Source organism: Tamandua tetradactyla, chromosome 9 (genome assembly GCF_023851605.1).
Source record: "Tamandua tetradactyla isolate mTamTet1 chromosome 9, mTamTet1.pri, whole genome shotgun sequence".
Classification (NCBI taxonomy): domain Eukaryota; kingdom Metazoa; phylum Chordata; class Mammalia; order Pilosa; family Myrmecophagidae; genus Tamandua; species Tamandua tetradactyla.
Window position 1 is genome coordinate 9,348,024 of NC_135335.1, and position 18,448 is coordinate 9,366,471.

The 18,448-nt window shown below is 47.9% G+C and overlaps 1 protein-coding gene and 1 pseudogene across 1 annotated transcript in view; one reads left to right on the plus strand and one right to left on the minus strand.

The window, feature by feature from the left end:
- The window catches only part of LOC143646623 (solute carrier family 22 member 20-like), a 28,322-nt gene extending 11,529 nt beyond the window's left edge, over positions 1-16,793 (minus strand). Inside the window, 8 exon segments of the mRNA XM_077115755.1 lie at positions 1,812-2,026; positions 9,783-9,898; positions 10,662-10,785; positions 11,354-11,522; positions 14,462-14,616; positions 16,219-16,322; positions 16,415-16,660; positions 16,662-16,793. Coding sequence (XP_076971870.1) covers positions 1,812-2,026; positions 9,783-9,898; positions 10,662-10,785; positions 11,354-11,522; positions 14,462-14,616; positions 16,219-16,322; positions 16,415-16,660; positions 16,662-16,793 — 1,261 coding nt within the window.
- Positions 12,800-12,975, plus strand: LOC143647533 (U2 spliceosomal RNA; annotated as a pseudogene).
- Positions 16,794-18,448: the final 1,655 nt, after the last annotated feature.

An 18,448-nucleotide genomic window follows, 5' to 3' on the forward strand; every position in this document is an offset into this window, starting at 1 on the left:
AAAAACCATGCCTGGGCCCCACCCCCATGCCCCATTAAAATTAAATCTCTTAGGGGTGGGCTCAAGTGCTAGTATTTAAGGCCCTCAGGAAGTTCTGATGTACAGTCAGAGTTGAGAAACAAGACTGTAGGTGAAATAATAGTTACAAAAAATTAGATTCGTGAAATATATAGACACGGAAAAGCACATTTACGTTACAACGTGGAGTGAAAAGAGGATGCAACAATACGTATATAATATATATAAATGTATATATACGATAAACATATATGATCCCAATGACGTTAAAACCAAAATCTGCTAATAGGAAAAACAGGCTGGGACAGATGCATCAGAATACAGTCATGATAACATAGCCACTTAACAGGTGAGAAACTGAAGCACGGAGGTTAGACACCCCGCCCGAGGCTATCATGGCCCAGGTGGGGCCACACCTGTGCAGAGGGGTTTTGCACATGCTCCCAGAGGCTGGTTCTCAGCCCCGGCTGCACCCTGGTATTGCTGGAAGAATTTTTTTTTTTTTTAACTTTTTTATTGTATAATATACATACAAAGCAAAGAAAAAAAAACCCCAATAGTTTTCAAAGCACTCTTCAACAAGTAGTTACAGGACAGATCCCTGAGTTTGTCATGGGCTGCCATACCATCCTATCAGATTTTTCCTTCTAGCTGCTCCAGAATATTGGAGACTAGAAGGAATAAATATTTTTTTATCCTCACAATCGACTTTTTTTTTTCTCTTTTGTGAAAAATAACACATATAAAAAAAAGCACAGCAAAACAATTAGTTGTAGAATAGAGTTCAGAGTTTGGTACCGGTTACAATTCTACCATTCTGGGTTTTTGCTTCAAGCTGTTCTAAGATACTGGAGACTAAAAGAAATATCAATATAATGATTCAGCAACCATACTGGTTTGTTAAACCCGACCTTCTCTGTATAACTCCACCATCACCTTTGATCTGTCTCCCACTTCAGGGGTATTTGGGCTATGGCCATTCTAGCTTTTTCATGTTGGAAGGGGCTGTCGATAATATGGGGTAGGGAGATGGAACTAGCTGATGTTCTGGAGAGTCTGGGCCCTCTAGGTTTCAGGACTTATCTGGTCCAGGGACCCATCTGGCAGTTGTAGGTTTCTGGAAAGTTACTCTAGTGCATGGAACCTTTGTAGAATCTTATACATTGATTGCCCTAGGTGTTCTTTAGGATTGGCTGGAATGGTTCTGGTTGGGGGTTGGCAGGTTATGATAGGTAGCAAGGTCTAACTGAAGCTTGCGTAACAGCAACCTCCAGAGTAGACTCTCAACTCTATCTGAACTCTCTCAGCCACTGATACTTTATTAGTTATACTTCTTTTCCCCCCTTTTGGTCATGGAGTTTTTTAAAAACACTGACTCGGGTTCCACCCTGGAGATTCTAATTGCAACTTCCTGGAGCATGGCCTGGGCATGAGCGGCACTCCAGGGTCTCCAGGTGAGCATAATCACAGCTGTCTTTGCAAGCCCTGGTGAGAGGCCAGCTGCTGAGACTTGAACCCTAACTCTCAGTCCTTGGAGACGCTGCCCTGCCCAGGCTCCTAGGACACACACCCAAGCAGGCACGTCTGCCCTCCCATTGTTTTTCTATGCAGGAGTCTGGTCTTTCCCACCAGCCTAAATGCCTTGTGCATAAAGACCCAGGTTCTCTGTGGATACCCCCCACCCCACCCCAGTCCAGGCACCCCGGGCTTGATAAGAACCCGCTGCTCTGTCGCTTCCTTTACCATCCATCCACCTCCCTCCCTCAGCGTCTTTCTGCCCGCCAGAGCCTCACCTTCTGGCACAAACAGGTTGGCGACCACCATGGCCCCGGCCAGGACAAGGAAGGAGGACACCGTAGCCCGGCGGCCCACAGAAATCATGGTGGCGGTGGCCACCAGCATGGCCGGGATGTCGATGACCCCGAACACAACCTGCACCAGGTGGATGCTGAGCCCAAACTTCTGCAGGTCCATGGCCAGCCCGTAGTAAGCCAGGGAGTTGGAGAACCTGGGAGAGGAGGTGCGAGGGTCCTGTCTCAGTCTCACCCAATGGATGTTCACCGTTCTGGGTGGGCAAGGGGAGACCAGGATGGCTGCACAGGAGACCCCAGCCCTTGGGGAGAGCTGGGATCCCCTGAAGGTCTGCTCAGCACCCTCACCCCCACCCACCCCCTGAAGTCTCTGAGTTAGGCCATGGGGCTCAGGACCCCCCTCCACCACCCCACTGTGGACCCTGAACCATAAGCCTTGTTTTTCCCTATCAGCGTCACCCCAGCCCCCAGCCCTGCTTCTGGAAAACAGCTTGGAGGTTCCTTAGAGAGTTAAGCATAGAATTACCATAGGACCCTACAATTCTGCTCACACCTAGATATGTCGCCCCAAAGGATCGAAAGCAGAACAGGTACTTGTCACCAATGCTCAGAGCAGTGTATTCACAATAGCTAATAGCTGGAAGTAACCCTAGTCTCCGTTGGCAGATGAATGGAGAAACACAATGTGGATGAACATATAGTGGAATATTACTCGGCCACGAAAAGGAGCAAAGTCCTGATACAGGCTACAACATGGATGAACCTTGGAAACATTATGCTAAATGAAAGAAGCCAGATACAAAAGGATAAGTCCCGTAAGATTTCATGTCCATGAAATATCTAGAATAGGTAAATCCATGGAGACAGAAAGTAGATTCAAAGTTTTGAGGGGGTGGCAGATAACTAATGGGTGTAGAGTTTGGTTCTGGTAACAGATGGTGGTGATGGTAAATCTAATTAACACCACCGAGTTGTACACTGACAGTGCTTAAGATGGCAAATTTTGTTATATGTACGCTATCACAATAAAATTTAAAAGAAAAAAAAAGATGGCTGTTTCTGCCAAGGGAGAACTGATCACAAAGACCTGGAGTTTACAAATCAAAGGTTTCTTGCAGAAATTTAAAAGGCTCCTGATGGACCTTAAACCTAAAGCAAGAGCACTGAAGAAGGAAATAAATAAATGGGAACTCCTCAAAATTAAACACTTTTGTGCATCAAAGAACTTCATCAAGAAAGTAGAAAGACAGCCTACACAATGGGAGACAATATTTGGAAATGACATATCAGATAAAGGTCTAGTATCCAGAATTTATAAAGAGATTGTTCAACTCAACAACAAAAAGACAGCCAACCCAATTACAAAATGGGAAAAAGACTTGAACAGACACCTCTCAGAAGAGGAAATACAAATGGCCAAAAAGCACATGAAGAGATGCTCAATGTCCCTGGCCATTAGAGAAATGCAAATCAAAACCACAATGAGATATCATCTCACACCCACCAGAATGGCCATTATCAACAAAACAGAAAATGACAAGTGCTGGAGAGGATGCGGAGAAAGAGGCACACTTATCCACTGTTGGTGGGAATGTCAAATGGTGCAACCACTGTGGAAGGCAGTTTGGCGGTTCCTCAAAAAGCTGAATATAGAATTGCCATATGACCCAGCAATACCATTGCTGGGAATCTACTCAAAGGAATTAAGGGCAAAAACTCAAACAGACATTTGCACACCAATGTTTATAGCAGCGTTATTTACAATTGCAAAGAGATGGAAACAGCCAAAATGTCCATCAACAGACGAGTGGCTAAACAAACTGTGGTATATACATACGATGGAATATTATGCAGCTTTAAGACAGGATAAACTTATGAAGCATGTAATAACATGGATGGACCTAGAGAACATTATGCTGAGTGAGTCTAGCCAAAAACTAAAAGACAAATACTGTATGGTCCCACTGATGTGAACCGACATTCGAGAATAAACTTGGAATATGTCATTGGTAACAGAGTCCAGCAGGAGTTAGAAACAGGGTAAGATAATGGGTAATTGGAGCTGAAGGGATACAGACTGTGCAACAGGACTAGATACAAAAACTCAAAAATGGACAGCACAATAATACCTAATTGTAATCATGTTAAAACACTGAATGAAGCTGCATCCGAGCTATAGGTTTTTGTTTTGTTATGTTTTGTTTTTACTACTATTACTTTTATTTTTTTCTCTATATTAACATTCTATATCTTTTTCTGTTGTGTTGCTAGTTCTTCTAAACCGATGCAAATGTACTAAGAAACGATGATCATGCATCTACGTGATGATGTTAAGAATTACTGATTGCATATGTAGAATGGTATGATTTCTAAATGTTGGGTTAATTTCTTTTTTTACGTTAATTAATAATAATAAAAAAAAAGATGTAATGGAGAGGCTGGAGGGAACTGCCTGAAAATGTAGAGCTGTGTTCCAGTAGCCATGTTTCTTGAGGGTGATTGAATAATGATACAGCTGTCACAAAGTGACTGTGTGATTGTGAAAACCTTGTGTCTGATGCTCCTTTTATCTACCTTGTCAACAAAGGAGTAGAACATATGGAATAAAAAGAAATAATAGGGGAACAAATGCTAAAATAAATTTAGTTTGAAATGCTAGTGATCAATGAAAGCAAGGGGTAAGGGGTATGGTAAGTATAATCTTTTTTTTTTTTCTTTCTTTCCTGTGTTTGTTTTATTTCTTTTTCTATTGCTTTTTATTTCTTTTTCTGAATTAATGCAAATGTTCCAAGAAATGATGAATATGCAACTAAGTGATGATATTGTGAATTACTGATTATGTATGTTGATGTTTTATTTTGTTTCTTTATTTTTTAATTAATAAATAAATTTTTTTTAATTAAAAAAAAAAAGGTTCCTGAGGTCAAGGGGGTGGGTTCTGACTCATGTTGCTGGCAGACAGGATTTATTTTGGTGCGGACGTATACAGGCACAGGCTCGGGGCTGTGGAGCAGGAGGTGGCATAAATATGGACTCTGTGGGTTCTTTCCCAGCCGGGTCTGGCATTTGCTCCCAAACCACCTTACTGAGAAACACTGACCATCCCTCCCACCTGCCCCAAGTTATGTGAGTCAGTGAAGATGGAGAGAGAAGGAGGAAACTCCTAGAAAACTTGCCCAGTCATTCTGATCAACCTTATGTCTAAGGTGAGGGCAGGTCCAGAGAAAAGTGGCCTGATATCCCCGCTTCCACCATTCCCAGAGGGGAGTCAAGACCTCCCCTCCAAATTAATAATTTTTAACACTCTGAAACAATAGTAGCAACAGCAGGTAAAACATTTCTTGGCCCTTCTTATTGCAGGGATGGTGATGTAATACAGGTTTTGGGGGAGCTAGAGTTTGTTGTGAGAGTAGATCATTTGACCTTGGAAAGACTAGTTGTGGTCACTGCTCCCCCCCCTTTTTGTCCTTCTCCCTTGTCCACCCCCATCTTGTCCAGCACTGACCGTTCTCTCCTTGGTGTTGTCTCTTGCCCCAGGCTTCCCTGACCCTGCTCTCTCACTGACCTCCTCACCCCCTCTGGCATCTCTCCGTCTTCTGCCTCCTCTCAAATGTAGATGCTCCTGTCTTCCCTTCACCAGCCCATTCATTCATTCATCTCTTCCTTCTAGGTCCAGGCCACGGCACAGTGAGTGAGTCGGACAAGACCCCGGATTTCCGGTGTGGGAGATGGATGCCCGCGTTCCTCTCTCCATAACCAGAAGAACTCAACAAATTGTGTCCTCACGCTCCTTCCTTCCATGTCTTCTGGAAGAACACTGGGCTTGCTTGTCTTCTAAAAACTCCCCCAAACCTCTGTTCTTATCCCCCAAGAGTTTGGTGTAGCCTCTGTGGGATGTGGAGAGACACCAACCCGCCGGGAGGCAGAGGTGGGCTCAGGACGAGGGTCATGTTGAAGGCCCTGATGTCTCACTTTCCATCTCCTCTTTACCCCTCTCCTCTGCTGAGGGATTCAGCAGCAAAGCTGCATCCGATTGCCTTTCTTTTACAAAGGAAGGGATCAGGGACTGAGCGAGTCTGCCTGCTTGTGTTACCCCTTCCCACCTCCTAAAAAAAAAGAAAGAAAAAGCCTTTCCTTATATTGCTGTGCGCCCTATTTGCATCTCTAGATGCAAGTCTGAGGGTCAGTAAGGGAAAGACGCCATCTGGACCCAGTTATGTTAAACCAGCAGAGTCCCTGTGCTATGAAAGATATAAATAAATAAAGCATATAATATGTTAAGAGATAATCAAAGATGACACTTTTCACCTGCTGGCTCCTGGGACCATCATGTCCTGAATTATCTAAGAGGAAACCTAGAAAAGTCCCACCTGGACCACACGGGAGCCGTGGATCTGCAGGAAGATAAAGTTCTGCAAGAGTGCCAAATCCCTATGTGCCTCCCTCATAAATGCCACATATAGATAAGAAGATTTGCAAAATCTCACTAAGGGCCTCAAGAGATTAAAAACTCGGGGGAAAAGCCTCCTTGGGTACCTCCAAAAAGCCTCCAAAACTTAGAGGTGGTTCAAGCTGCAGTGCCTCTACCCAACAAACATTGGGGAAGTTGTAACTACTTTTGCTGTGGGAAAACAGGGCCTGGATGAGCCGCAGCAACTTCTTTACTTGGCTCCTATCTTTAAACCCCTTTGACCAGGCCCCTGCGAGTCTTCATATTCCCCAAACACTGACCAGTGGAACCCCCTCATCCCACCCCCCAGTAAATGCACTCAGGACATCTCCCTAGAACCCACTGATTTGCAGAAAACTCTTCAGTTGTCGGCAGCTGAACGCACAGAATCACAAGTACTGGAGTTGGAAATGGGTTCAAATGGAGTAACTCCCAGTGGACTAAGCCTCGATTAGAACCATGGAGTAGAGAATTGTTGTATCTTAGCTAGTCCAGCAGGAAGCATTGAGTAGCTACTGAAAAGTAAACACATCACCGTAAGTGGTTTTAACTTGTCAGTTCTCCATTTTACAGGTAAAAGTATTTTGTTGTCCTATATCAAGTTTGGAGTGTTCTCAAAATAAGTTAGTTAAATTAAAAATGATGCTCTGAGACCACGAGGAATTGAAAACTGCCTGTTTGGAATTCAATTAGTAAATGTACAGAGGAAAGAGCAAAATGCGATGGAAGGGATACCACTACACACCTATTAGAATGGCTAAAATCCACAGAAGTGGCAATGCTAAATGTTAACTAGGAAGTCTCATTCATTGATGGAGGGGAAAACACAATGGTACAGGCATTATGGAAAATAGTTTGGCTGTTTCAAAGTTAAACATACACTTGTCACGGGGACCAGCAATCACACTCCTATATATTTACCCAAGTGAACTGAAATAAAAACCTGTATGTGAATGCTTACAACAACTTTATTTATAATCACCAAAATCTAGAGACAGCCAAGATATCCTTCCACAAGGGAATGGATAAACTAATTCTGGTGCATCCATTCAATAAAGTACTATTCACAATAAAAAGGAACGAAGTCTGATTCACATAACAGTACGGATAACTGCTAAAAGTATATCTGCCAAAAAGCAAAAGTATTTCTGCTAAATGAAAGACGTCAAACCCAAAAGATCACATTTCCTATGATTCTATTTATCTATTTATATGACATTTTGGAAAAGGCAAAATCATAATGGAAAGCCAGTCCAATGGTTGTCAGGAGTTGGGTGAGAGGGGAGTGGTTGACTATGAAAGGGCCACATGAGAGTTATTATGGTGATGGAATTGTATATATGCAGATAGATACATAAATAATTATAAATACATATGTGTGCATGGATTAGTATACATATCTGTATTTCTCAGGTCTGTCAGCTACATGGCCTGGAAGCCATAATCCCCAGAAGCATTGAGCACACCCAGTGCCCGGATCTTGGTTTCTAAATATCATTCTCCAATAACAGCAAGCAGAGTGCTTGGAGATATGGCTTATTCTAGGACTGGGATAGGGAAAATGAGCCTGGAGATCTTGTAGTTCCAGGAAGCAAAGCAGTGCTAACAAATAAAAATAGAAGATGGGGGCAGGTCAAAGCACACAGAAGCCAAACTGAAAGAGATCCCAATGGCCAAAGCTGGAACAATCTGAGAGATAAAATAAATATCGTAGTACTGGAAAATAAACCAAAGTATAAAAATACATATGCCTGAGTCTATATACATAAATGACTGAATAAATAAATCTTACAGTGGAATTCCAAGAATTATGTGTAGATAATTCAGGAGGTGGACCTTAATCCCTTCTCCTTCAGAATGGGCAGAACTTATTGACTCACTTTCAAATAGAATATGGAAAGAGAAAAATAATAAGTTACAGAGCAGAAGCCTGGCAGACAGCACCTTAACCAAGTAACCAGGTTTAACCTCACCAGTTGGTATCAGGCAACCCTGATATGCTATGATGAAAAGGCCACTTCACCTCCATGGTCTTCTGTCCTCAACCCTGTAACTCCAGGATAGTCATGAGAAAAACACCAGACAAATGCAAAATGAGGTGCTTTCTACATAATACCTGACCAAGACTCCTCTAAATTGTCAAGGTCACGAAAAACAAGGAAAGACTGAGAAACTATCACAGATCAAAAGGAACTAAGGAGACCTACGACAAAATGTAATATGGGATTCAAATGAGTGAAATCCAAATGAAGCATCTGGTTTGGTTACTAGCTATGTGCCCATGTAACACTCTTACTTTTGGTAAACGTACCAGGTTATGTAAGATGATACTATCGGGGGAAGGTGGCTGAAGGACAGATGGGGACTTACCTTTGCAACTTAACTGTGAATCTAAATTAACTCCAAAGTAAAAAATGTATGGGGGAAAAAAAAAAAGGCGAGCTCTAGAGCGGAAGAAGAGATTTGCAAAAAGCACTGTCCAACAAAAACTTGGGCAGAAGCCCAGAGAGGCGGACATTCCATAATCACAGGTCACTGGGGCACAGCTCCAAGCCTAAACCAGAAGACAATGACTCATTTACTGAGAACTGCCAGGTGTGGTTTCAAGCACTTTACCCGTCTTAACTCTTCCCATCCTCGCCAGGTCCTATGGGCAGGTACATAAGAGTGGAAAAAGGTGGCAGGGAGAATGGCTGATCCTCTGGTGGACACAGGGGTGGTTTGGCCTCAGAGCCCAGCTAGTAACCACTCACCCTGAGTGCCCGGGTCAGCTCTGGAAAGCAGACGTAACCCATTGCCTGCAGCCTCTACTTCAAAAATACCAACCTCTGCTATTAAAATGACCAGGAAATCCAAAGAAGCTAAGTGAAAATGGTCATCTGCTTTTCCCAGTCCCTTAAGGGTTTGCCAGCTTTTGGTCTGTGCCACCAAACACGGACTGCCTTTGTATTTTTATCCATTCCACACCTTCACACCTACGTGCCTCTATTTCTTCCTGTTGGGAATGCCTTCCTGCCCACCTGGCAAAGTCGATGAACCATTTTTTAAAACCCACCTAAATGCCATCTCCTGTGCGACACCCTCAGCAGCCCCCAATGAGGACAGCTGCCGATATGACCCTTGGTAGTTATTTTTGCCCCGCCTGTCTCCTTCCTGACCCGGAAGTATTCCCCCCCCCCCCCCCCCCCCGCAGTGAGACATTTCCCAGAATCCTCTAGTAAACCCTTGGGGCCTATCAGGATGGGACAGGTGCATTTTGGGATAGCTGTCCAGGTGATTCCCTTCCCCTCAGGGGAGACTCACTGCCCAGATGTGGGGTCCCCAGGTCAGCTTAGACGCCTCGCCCACCGCCACATCTGGGTGCTAGAGAAAGCGTATGGAGCGTAGGATGTACAAGGCTCTCCTGCTCCTCGTATGAAGAGCATCTTAGCACAGTTTGCCAGTGGGAGCAAGGGGCGCGTCCCTGCCTCAGGCAAAGCACTGACCATGAGCCCGTCACCTACCAGACCAGCATGAGACAGCATGTGACCTTGCGGATGGCTGGGGTTCGGAAAAGGTCCAAGACTGAGTTAGAGGTGCGGCCACTTGCAAACTCGCTCTGGATGTAGGAGCTCACCACCTGAGCGAGGAAAGTCTGGTCATGGGGATCCGGGCATCCGGGACCCTATTTCCCCGCTGGGAATCCCCTTGTCCGTGACAAGCGTGGCTGGGGTTGAGGGTCCTGAAACGATGGCCACCCTTAGTCTGCTCTCCATTCCAGCACAGATGGTTCTCCATGGGCTGGCAGGACTCGGAGACAAAGCAGAGGCTCCAATGGGAGTCCCAAATGCTCAGGAACTGCCTACTGATTAGGTTGACTCTGAGATAACGGTGGCCAATGGCTAAGAGCAGGGGTTCAGAGGGGTCCCACCAGCTCCCACTGGGTGTTCCTGGACAAACTGCCTAACCTGTCAGCAAAGATGACTTATTAAATATAGTTATGTACGTAAAGCCCCTTAGCACAGTGCCTGTGATGGGCCTCCACAAATGGTACTTATTTTATAATAGATGGTAACCATTTTTATTAGTGATTCTCCACTAAATTTTGTTTTGTGATTGCTCTTTTAATTATTTAATTAAAATTTCACCTGGAGGTCAGTGCGAATGGGGTTCTTTCCCCATTGCACAGATGGAGAAACTGATGAACCAAGCAGTCGAATTATTTATCCCAGATAGCAGGGCCCTTCAGCGGCTCCTTCCCACACTTGAAGGTCCTCCTGTCTGTTTATTCCCTCCACACCCGGATGGCGGTGAGGTCTGGGGAGCTGCTAAATCCGGGTGGCGGTCTAGGCTGCCCACAAGACTGAAGGCTGTCCCCAGCCTCCCTGCTCCCATCCCCTCACCTCCTTAGTCAGCCTCTCCCCTTCCTCCTTCTTTCCATTCAGCGCCGCGACCTTGCGCAGGTTTTGCACGGCTAACTGGGACTTGCCATGGAGGAGAAGCCATCGGGAGGACTCTGGCAGCCACCTGGGGCCCAGGGGAAGAATGAGGAATGATCCTGGGCTGGATGGAGCTCATTCCATTCCCGAGCCCAAGAACACCTTCATTTACCTTCTTTCACACCCTAAAAGAAGGTGAAATTTCCTTGCCTCTGCAGACTCAGGAAAGGCTGGAGGATGTGCTCCCCCTTTCTTGCAGCACATCAGATAGAGTCTAATGAAGGGTGCTTAGAGACCATGCGTGCTAGGACTTCAACAGACCCGGTTTTGAATCTGGTTTTGCACCAGGGTTAAAGAAGTCATGGCCCGCTCTCTGAGCTGTGCCTCAGTTTCCCTCTTTTAAAATGCCCTCGGGCTGTTCTGAGGCACGAAGGAGCTGGCTGATGAGGGTAAAAGCTTCCTCTCGGTCTTGAGCCCCAGGCTGAAATCAGGGATTGGCTGGAGCTTCCCGATACTGTCTCCATAGAGGACAGTGATACTGTCCCCATCGAGGCCACCAAGTCCCAGCCACCACACACCCCGAGCTTCTCACGGAGCCAGGCGAGGGCTTGGCTGCCCCGGTGCATCTTCCCCACCCCGCTGTGCTCAGGACGTACCAAGAATAAAAGAAAAAGACCAGGAAAGGTGCAGAGACGGCAAACTGCAGCCACCGCCAGGGACGGACCAGGTATGCCACTCCAGCCAGGATTACCTGACCCACGGTGAAGGAAAATCCCAGCAGGATGCCAGCCACCGTGCGGCCCCGGGTGGGCATCCACTCCACCACTGGGGGGAAAACAACAACATGCTTGGTGAGGCGACTCACCCTCCCACGTGCTTAGCGCATCAGCTCTGCCCCCTCCGGAATGACCCAGTGGGAGCTTAAAATAATTCCAGAGTTCCGTGAGACCCAGAGACAGGTATCATCACCCCCAGCTGCATTCCACACAGATCAAGGAATCAAACATAAGTGAAAAAATAAAACCCACAAAAATATTAGAAGAGATGATGGTGGAATTCTTATGATCTTCAGTAAGGAAAAGCTTCTTCAAGTAGGTCACAAGAAGCAGGAACAATAAAAGAATATGATCAAAAAATAAAAAATAAAAGAATATGATCAACACATTTAACTTCATAGAAATAAGAAACGTCTGCGTTGAAGGAAAAAAAACCTTCCATAAGCAGTCATAAAAACATGCAAAAAATATTTGTAGCTTCACAAGCAAAGGGCTAATTTCCCTAATGTTGGGAGAGTTCTTTCAGATCCCTAGGAAAAAGACCAATAAGCTGAAAGGAAAATGGGCCAAGGAGGTGAACGGTTGATAGAAAAGGAAATTCACTGGCTCCCAACCATATGGAAAGATGCTCAACCTTTGCAAAGATTAAAAAAACGCAATTTTTTTGTACATAGCAAAAATGAGAAATGATCTAAATGTCCATCCACAGGGGACATGGTGGTACATCCTTATGAGGCCACCATAGCAAGTTCACGAGGTGGCTTCTTTTCATAGAGCGACCAGCTCACTGCGTCCAACTCATCGGCCAGCCCTGTTGCTTCTGCCTTCAGAATTTAGGCAGAATCAGCTCTTCTCTGTTGCCCTGGCCCATGCCAACCTCATCTCCTACTGGGATGATGGCAACAGCCTCCCAACTGGCCTCCCGCTTCTGCTCTTGGGCCACTTGGCAGCAGAACAGTCCCAGTTAGTTCTGAGTCAGGTCTCTCCTCTGCTCAAAACCCTCCACTGACATGACTCCCAGGGGTGTGCATCTCCCTTGCATGTGGGACATGACTCCTGGGATGAGCTGGGACCTGGCTACAACGTTTACAATGTGACTGTGTGATTGTGAAAACCTTGTGTCTGTTACTCCTTTTATCCAGGGTATGGACAGATGAGTATGGGTAAAAAAATAAACAAATAGTCGGGGACAAAGGCTAAAATTAAGTGAGTAGATAGAAATGCTGGTGGTCAATGAGAGGGAGGGGTAAGAGGTATGGGATGCATGAATTTTTTATTTTTATTTCTTTTTCTGGAGTGATGCACATGTTCTAAAAATGATCATGGATCGCTTCTCAGCCTTTTGGCTAAGATCAAGTGTAGTATCTGTTCTTATCAGTTTAAAAATGATCATGATGATGAATACACAGCTAGGTGATGATATTGTGAGCCATTGATGGTATACCTTGGTGCATGAAGATATCTCAATAAAAATATTAAACAAAACAAAACAAAAACCCTCCACTGGGTCCCATCTCGGAATGAAAACCGAAGTTCTTCAGATGCTACAAGGTCCTGCATGTGACACACACTCACGCCACCCACCTCTTTCTTCCCCTCCCTTGCCCCCAACTCTGCACCATGGGCTTCTTTGCTGCCTCCTCATCCCAACAGGCAGGCAGGTGCCCGCATAGACCATTCCCTCAGCCTGGAAATGCCCTTTCCTAGGTGCAAGGCTCGGCCTTGGCTCAAAATGAAACGTCTCCGCTGAACCATGCCCTTGAACGTGGTTAAGCTAGGAAACCCAATGTATGTGCATTACCACAATGAGGACTCTCAAATAAAGAAAAGAACCTCCTCCACCTCGTCGTCCCTGGCCCATAAAGCTGCGCACCCCTCCTGCACCCCCAGCCGTCCCCTTCCCCCTTCCCAGTTCTGTTTTCCCTCTGGGTGGGGGCAAAGGGGATTGTTGCAGAGGGGAGGGAATCCCAGCACGAGACGGCCCTTGGCATCCGTTCCCACCTCGAGATCCCATGAGCCGTGGCGGGATGTCTGCCACAGAGGGGGGTAGGGGTGAGGATTGTGGAGACCCCAGTGGGTGCTCAGTGCCTCATGGGGTCCCGATGTTGGTCAGGGGCCTCGGACGTGGACGCTGGACTAATTCTCTGGTCCCTAGATCTCTTCCCACCTGCGATGAAGGACCCATTCTGTCTGCCTGGCTGAGGGTGGTGGCAGGTTCTGGAGCCCTGAGGTCCTCCCTGAGGCCGGCAGTGTTCTCTGGAGCAAGCTAAGTGGTCAAGGAGGGGCAGGCAGCTTGCACGCCTGTGCCCAGGGTGATCCCAGGGGAGCCCTGGACTGGGTCCCAGAGCTGCCCAGAGCCAACCTGGAGTGAGAACTGACCTGTCACTTGGGGGTAAAGGGTGACATCCCCCTCTGGCATCCGGGAGGCCAGGTCTCCACCTTGGAGCCCAGAAATCACTGGCTTTTGCAGCCTGGCTAACTTAATCCTTTTTTGGGGGGAGCAGGGGGGGCAGTACATGGTCTGGGAATCGAACCCGGGTCTCCCGCATGGAAGACGAGCATTTTACCACTGAACTACTTGTGCACATTTAACCCTTTTTAGAACCATGTTATCTAAGGGCTTCTTGCAGTCCTGAGGGCCATCGAGTCCCTCCCACCCCACTGTCTCCTCTGCCCCACCCCCCACCCCGGGCCTGGCACTCAGAAGGCACTTAGTGAGGGCCAGTCGTTGACTAACTGATGCATGAAATAACAGCCGCCCTTTCGTCTTACAGATGGGCAGGCAGGGACCCAGGGGTGGGAAAAGGCTGTCCCACATCCTGCAGCCAAGCCCACTCCCACCCTGGGACAGGAGGTCTGTGTTGGAGTTGAGGTCGCTGGATGAGACTCCCACTCAAAAGGAAATAGGAGAGACGTCCGGGGAGGGGGCGGCCGTTCCCTGCTCCCGTGCGAGCCCCACCCACCCAGGCCTGGGTTCTGGGGACTCACCCAGGGACAGGGAGTTGAGGATGATGCCGGAGAAGGTCATGCCGGTGAGGAACCGGAAGACGCAGTAGGCGCTGAAGGAGCCGAAATACGCCGTGGCGGCCCCCGAAACTGCCATCTGCAGGTACGACCAGACCAGGGGGCCCTTGCGGCCCAGCCTGAGGTTGGGGGAAGGGTGAGAGGCAGGGGGGTGAGGGACGGAGGACACAGGATGAAGGGTGAGGTGGTATGGGGTCGGCGCTAGGGCTCTGGGAGGTGGCAGCGGCAGACCCCAAAGGGAGAGGGAGCAAACGGGCAGGCTGCACCCCAGGAGGAAGCTGGGGGTCCCCGTGACTAACTCATGTATGAAATAAAAACCTCCCTTTCGTCTTATAATGGGCAAACAGGGACCCAGAGGTGGGACCTCTGGGTGCTAGGGAGCTGGGGTCTGGGGAGCTGGGGTGCTGGGGCACAAGGATGGTGGGGTGCTGGGGTGCTGGGGAGCTGGGTGCTGGGGAGTTGGGGAGCTGGGGTGCTAGGGTGGTGTGGCCACAGTGGGGTTCAACGGCAGGGATCCCAAGCCAGGAGCACACAGCCCCAGCATGGCCGGGGGGGTCAACAGGCAAAGCAGGGGCAGGAAGCATTTTTTCTCCACACATACGGTAACACACTCATTCATTCATTCATTCATTCCATTACACAAACATTCATTGATGGCTTCTAAGTTGAGTGCTAGAAACAGACAAAACACTGTGGATAAAATATAAGCTTGTAGGTAACAAAGCCAGATTATATTGTGGCCTGGTGCAATGAGGCCCAGGACAGACACACCCACAGGGGTCCTGCAGGGGGGTGCAGAGGAGGAGGGGCTTTACTGGAGTGGGGGTCGTGCAGGGAAGGGGATAAGAGAGAGGGAGAGAGAAGGGGGAAGCGCAGGGAGAAAGGGACAGAGAAAGAGTCATGGACTCAGGATGCCATCAGAGCCACCCACGCCATTGCCACCCCTCAGCCCCCCTCTAGAGAAGGCTGTCCATCTGTAGGGGCTGGTTAGATGCCTACTGGCTCAGTCATACCATGGGATACAAGGTAGATATTAGAAAGGACTGGCACGCTCTTTCTGAAAGGCTATGGAGAGGCCCCCAGACATATTGCTAAGCGATAAAAAAGTCACATGTGAGGGGTGCCAGCATCTGTATAAAAAGGGGGGACAGAGTCTATATATACCTTTGCTCGATTAGGCACAAAACTGTAAGTTAGCTCTGCTATGGTACAAAGAGACTGGGTGGCCCTGGGGAAGCGGCTGGGGGAGCAGGCCAGGCGTGGAGGGGGTGCTTCCCTGTGTACCCTCTGTACCCCTTGGAATCTCGAATGATGCGAATGTATTATATGTATTAGCTATTTAAAAATACGCAGCTACAGATGGTGCAAGGGTAGTTTCAGTGGTAGAATTCTCACCTGCCACGCGGGAGACCCGGGTTCGATTCCCGGCCCATGCACTTCCCCAAACAAACCAAAAACCAACCAATCAAAAATTCAACAAATAGAGGTGCAAATAACGGGATCCTAACATGGAAAAAGAGTGAAACGTTGACCCCTGCCCTACAGCATATAAAAAAAAAAAAATAAGAAGAACATAAATAAAAATATGCAGATACTTTTTTTTTTTTTTTTTTTTGCATGGGCAGGCACCGGGAATCAAAGACACATTTTTATAAAGGAAAAGGCCTGGGGTCTTTCCTGCCTGAGCAGAGGGGCTGGGATCCTCTTCTCCCAAGGCTCACCTGTCCGCAAGGCTGCCAAACACAGCGGCACCCACCAGCACCCCGGCCATGTAGATGGACTGAGCCAGATCGCAGAGGTTCCGGGCGTCGCAGACCAGGTCCCACTGCAGGGGTGGGAGGGTGCAGACAGAGGGAGGGACGCTCCAGCCTCGGCCCACTGCGGCAGCCCCCACCCGCCACCCCGACCCCCGCTGACCTCCGTCACGATGGTGGACGGGAACACCGTGTGGTCGTAGACCCAGCCGTCCTTGCAGCCCTCCGTGGCCGCCCCGGGGACGGAGGAGGTGTTGGGGTTCAGGAGGGCCCACTGAGGCTCCGTGAAGCGCCGGCACGGTTCGGGGGCCCCAAGCCGGTCCAGGGGCACGGTGGCCCGCAGCCAGGCACTGGAGTGGCCGGTGGGGCCCGCGCTCTGGTTGGCGGGGCCCCGGCAGCGATGGGGGGGGCGCGGCGGCTGTGAAGTTCTGCAGGAAGTTGTGACAGGCCAGCAGGCTGCAGGGCAACAGCAGCAGGGCCGTGTGGAGGAGCTGGAAGCGGCCCACACCGCCCAGTGCATCCAGCAGGTCAGTGAAGGCCATGGCCAAGGGTGGACGGGAGGCCCAGCCTGGCCTTATGCAAAGGGCCCTGGGGAGGGGGCCGTGGAGGAGGAGGAGGAGGCGGAGGAAAAGGAGGCTTGGGGTTAGGACCTAAGAGCTAAGGCCAGTAGCCAACAGCTCAGAGGAGTCCAGTTACACCTCACAGGAGGCCTCAGGTGTCCCCCATATCTGCAGGCTCCCCTACTTTTCCAGGCCAGCGGGCCGGCCCCTGCGTCTTCCTCCCCAACCCCCTTAGTCTCTCCCCTCCTGGGCTAGGAAAGCAAGGGGTCCTGGGGAGGGGGGGCCGCCTCACAGCCCACCGCTGCAGGCCCCCCATGCATGGTGCACCATCACCCCATTTGCCACCCCCCTCCCCCAGTCGGCCATCCCGAGGTTTCTCCAGGAGCCTAGTCTTAGCTCAGCATGTGGATGCAGCCCCCGGACCTGGGCTGCTGCTTGGCTGTCAGAGATTAGGGGTGGGGGCTGGGGGGCTGGGAAAGTACCCTACCAGAAGCTCAGAGCTTGGCTGCCCAGGAGACCCCAGGGAAAAAGTCTTTTAAAACGCCCAGGTTATCTTGTATTAGGCAAGGGATGCTTAGCCTTTATACCAAAAACACAAGCAACAAAAGAAGAGAGATCAATGCGACGTCATCAAAATTCACAGCTTGTGTACATCCGAGGATAGTATCAAGGAATTGAAAAGACCAGCTGCAGAATGGAAGAAAATATTTGGAAACCATGTGTTTAGCTTAATATTCAGAATATATAAGGAATTCCTGCAAGTCAACAACAAAAAGACAAACTAATGAAGAAATGGGCAAAGGACTTGACTAGACATTTCTCCAAGGAAGATTTATAAATGGCCAATAAGCCCATGAAAAGAGGCTCAACATCATTAGCCTTTAGGAAAATGCAAATCATAACCACAATGAGATACCACTTCACACCCAAAAGAATGACTATTATTAAAAAAACAAAGCAGAGCAAAAAAACCAGACCAAACAAAAAAACAAAAAAAACGAACGTAACTAGTGTTGGAGAGGATGTAGAGAAATAGGAAATCTCATGCACTGTTGGTTGGATTGCAAAATGGTGCGGCTGCTGCAGAAAACAGCTTGGAGGTTCCTCAAAAAGTTAAACAGAACCATATGGCCTGGTAATCCCAATTCTACGTATAAACCCAAACGCATTGGAAGCAGGGACTTGAACAGACATTTGCATGCCAATGATCAGAGCGGCATTATTCACAATTGTCAAATGATGGACGCAGTCCAAGTGTCCATTAACTGACGAATGGATAAACAAAATGTGGTACATACATACAATGAAATATTATTCAGCATTAACAGGGAATGAAGTTCTGATTTATGCAACAACATGGTTGAAATTTGGAGACATCGTACTGAGTGAAATGAGCCAGACACAAAAGGATGAATATTGTTTGCTCATATTGATTTGAAACTGTTGAAAAAAACAAACTCAAAGTCAAAATCTGCAGTACAGTTTATCAGGAAATGGGGTGGCGGTAAGGAATGGGGAGTTAAGAGCTTAAAATATACAGGGTTCCTATTTGGAACGATGGAAATATTTTGGTAATGGATGATGGTTATGGAACCACATTGTGAGGGCAATGAACAGTACTGGAATATATATATCTT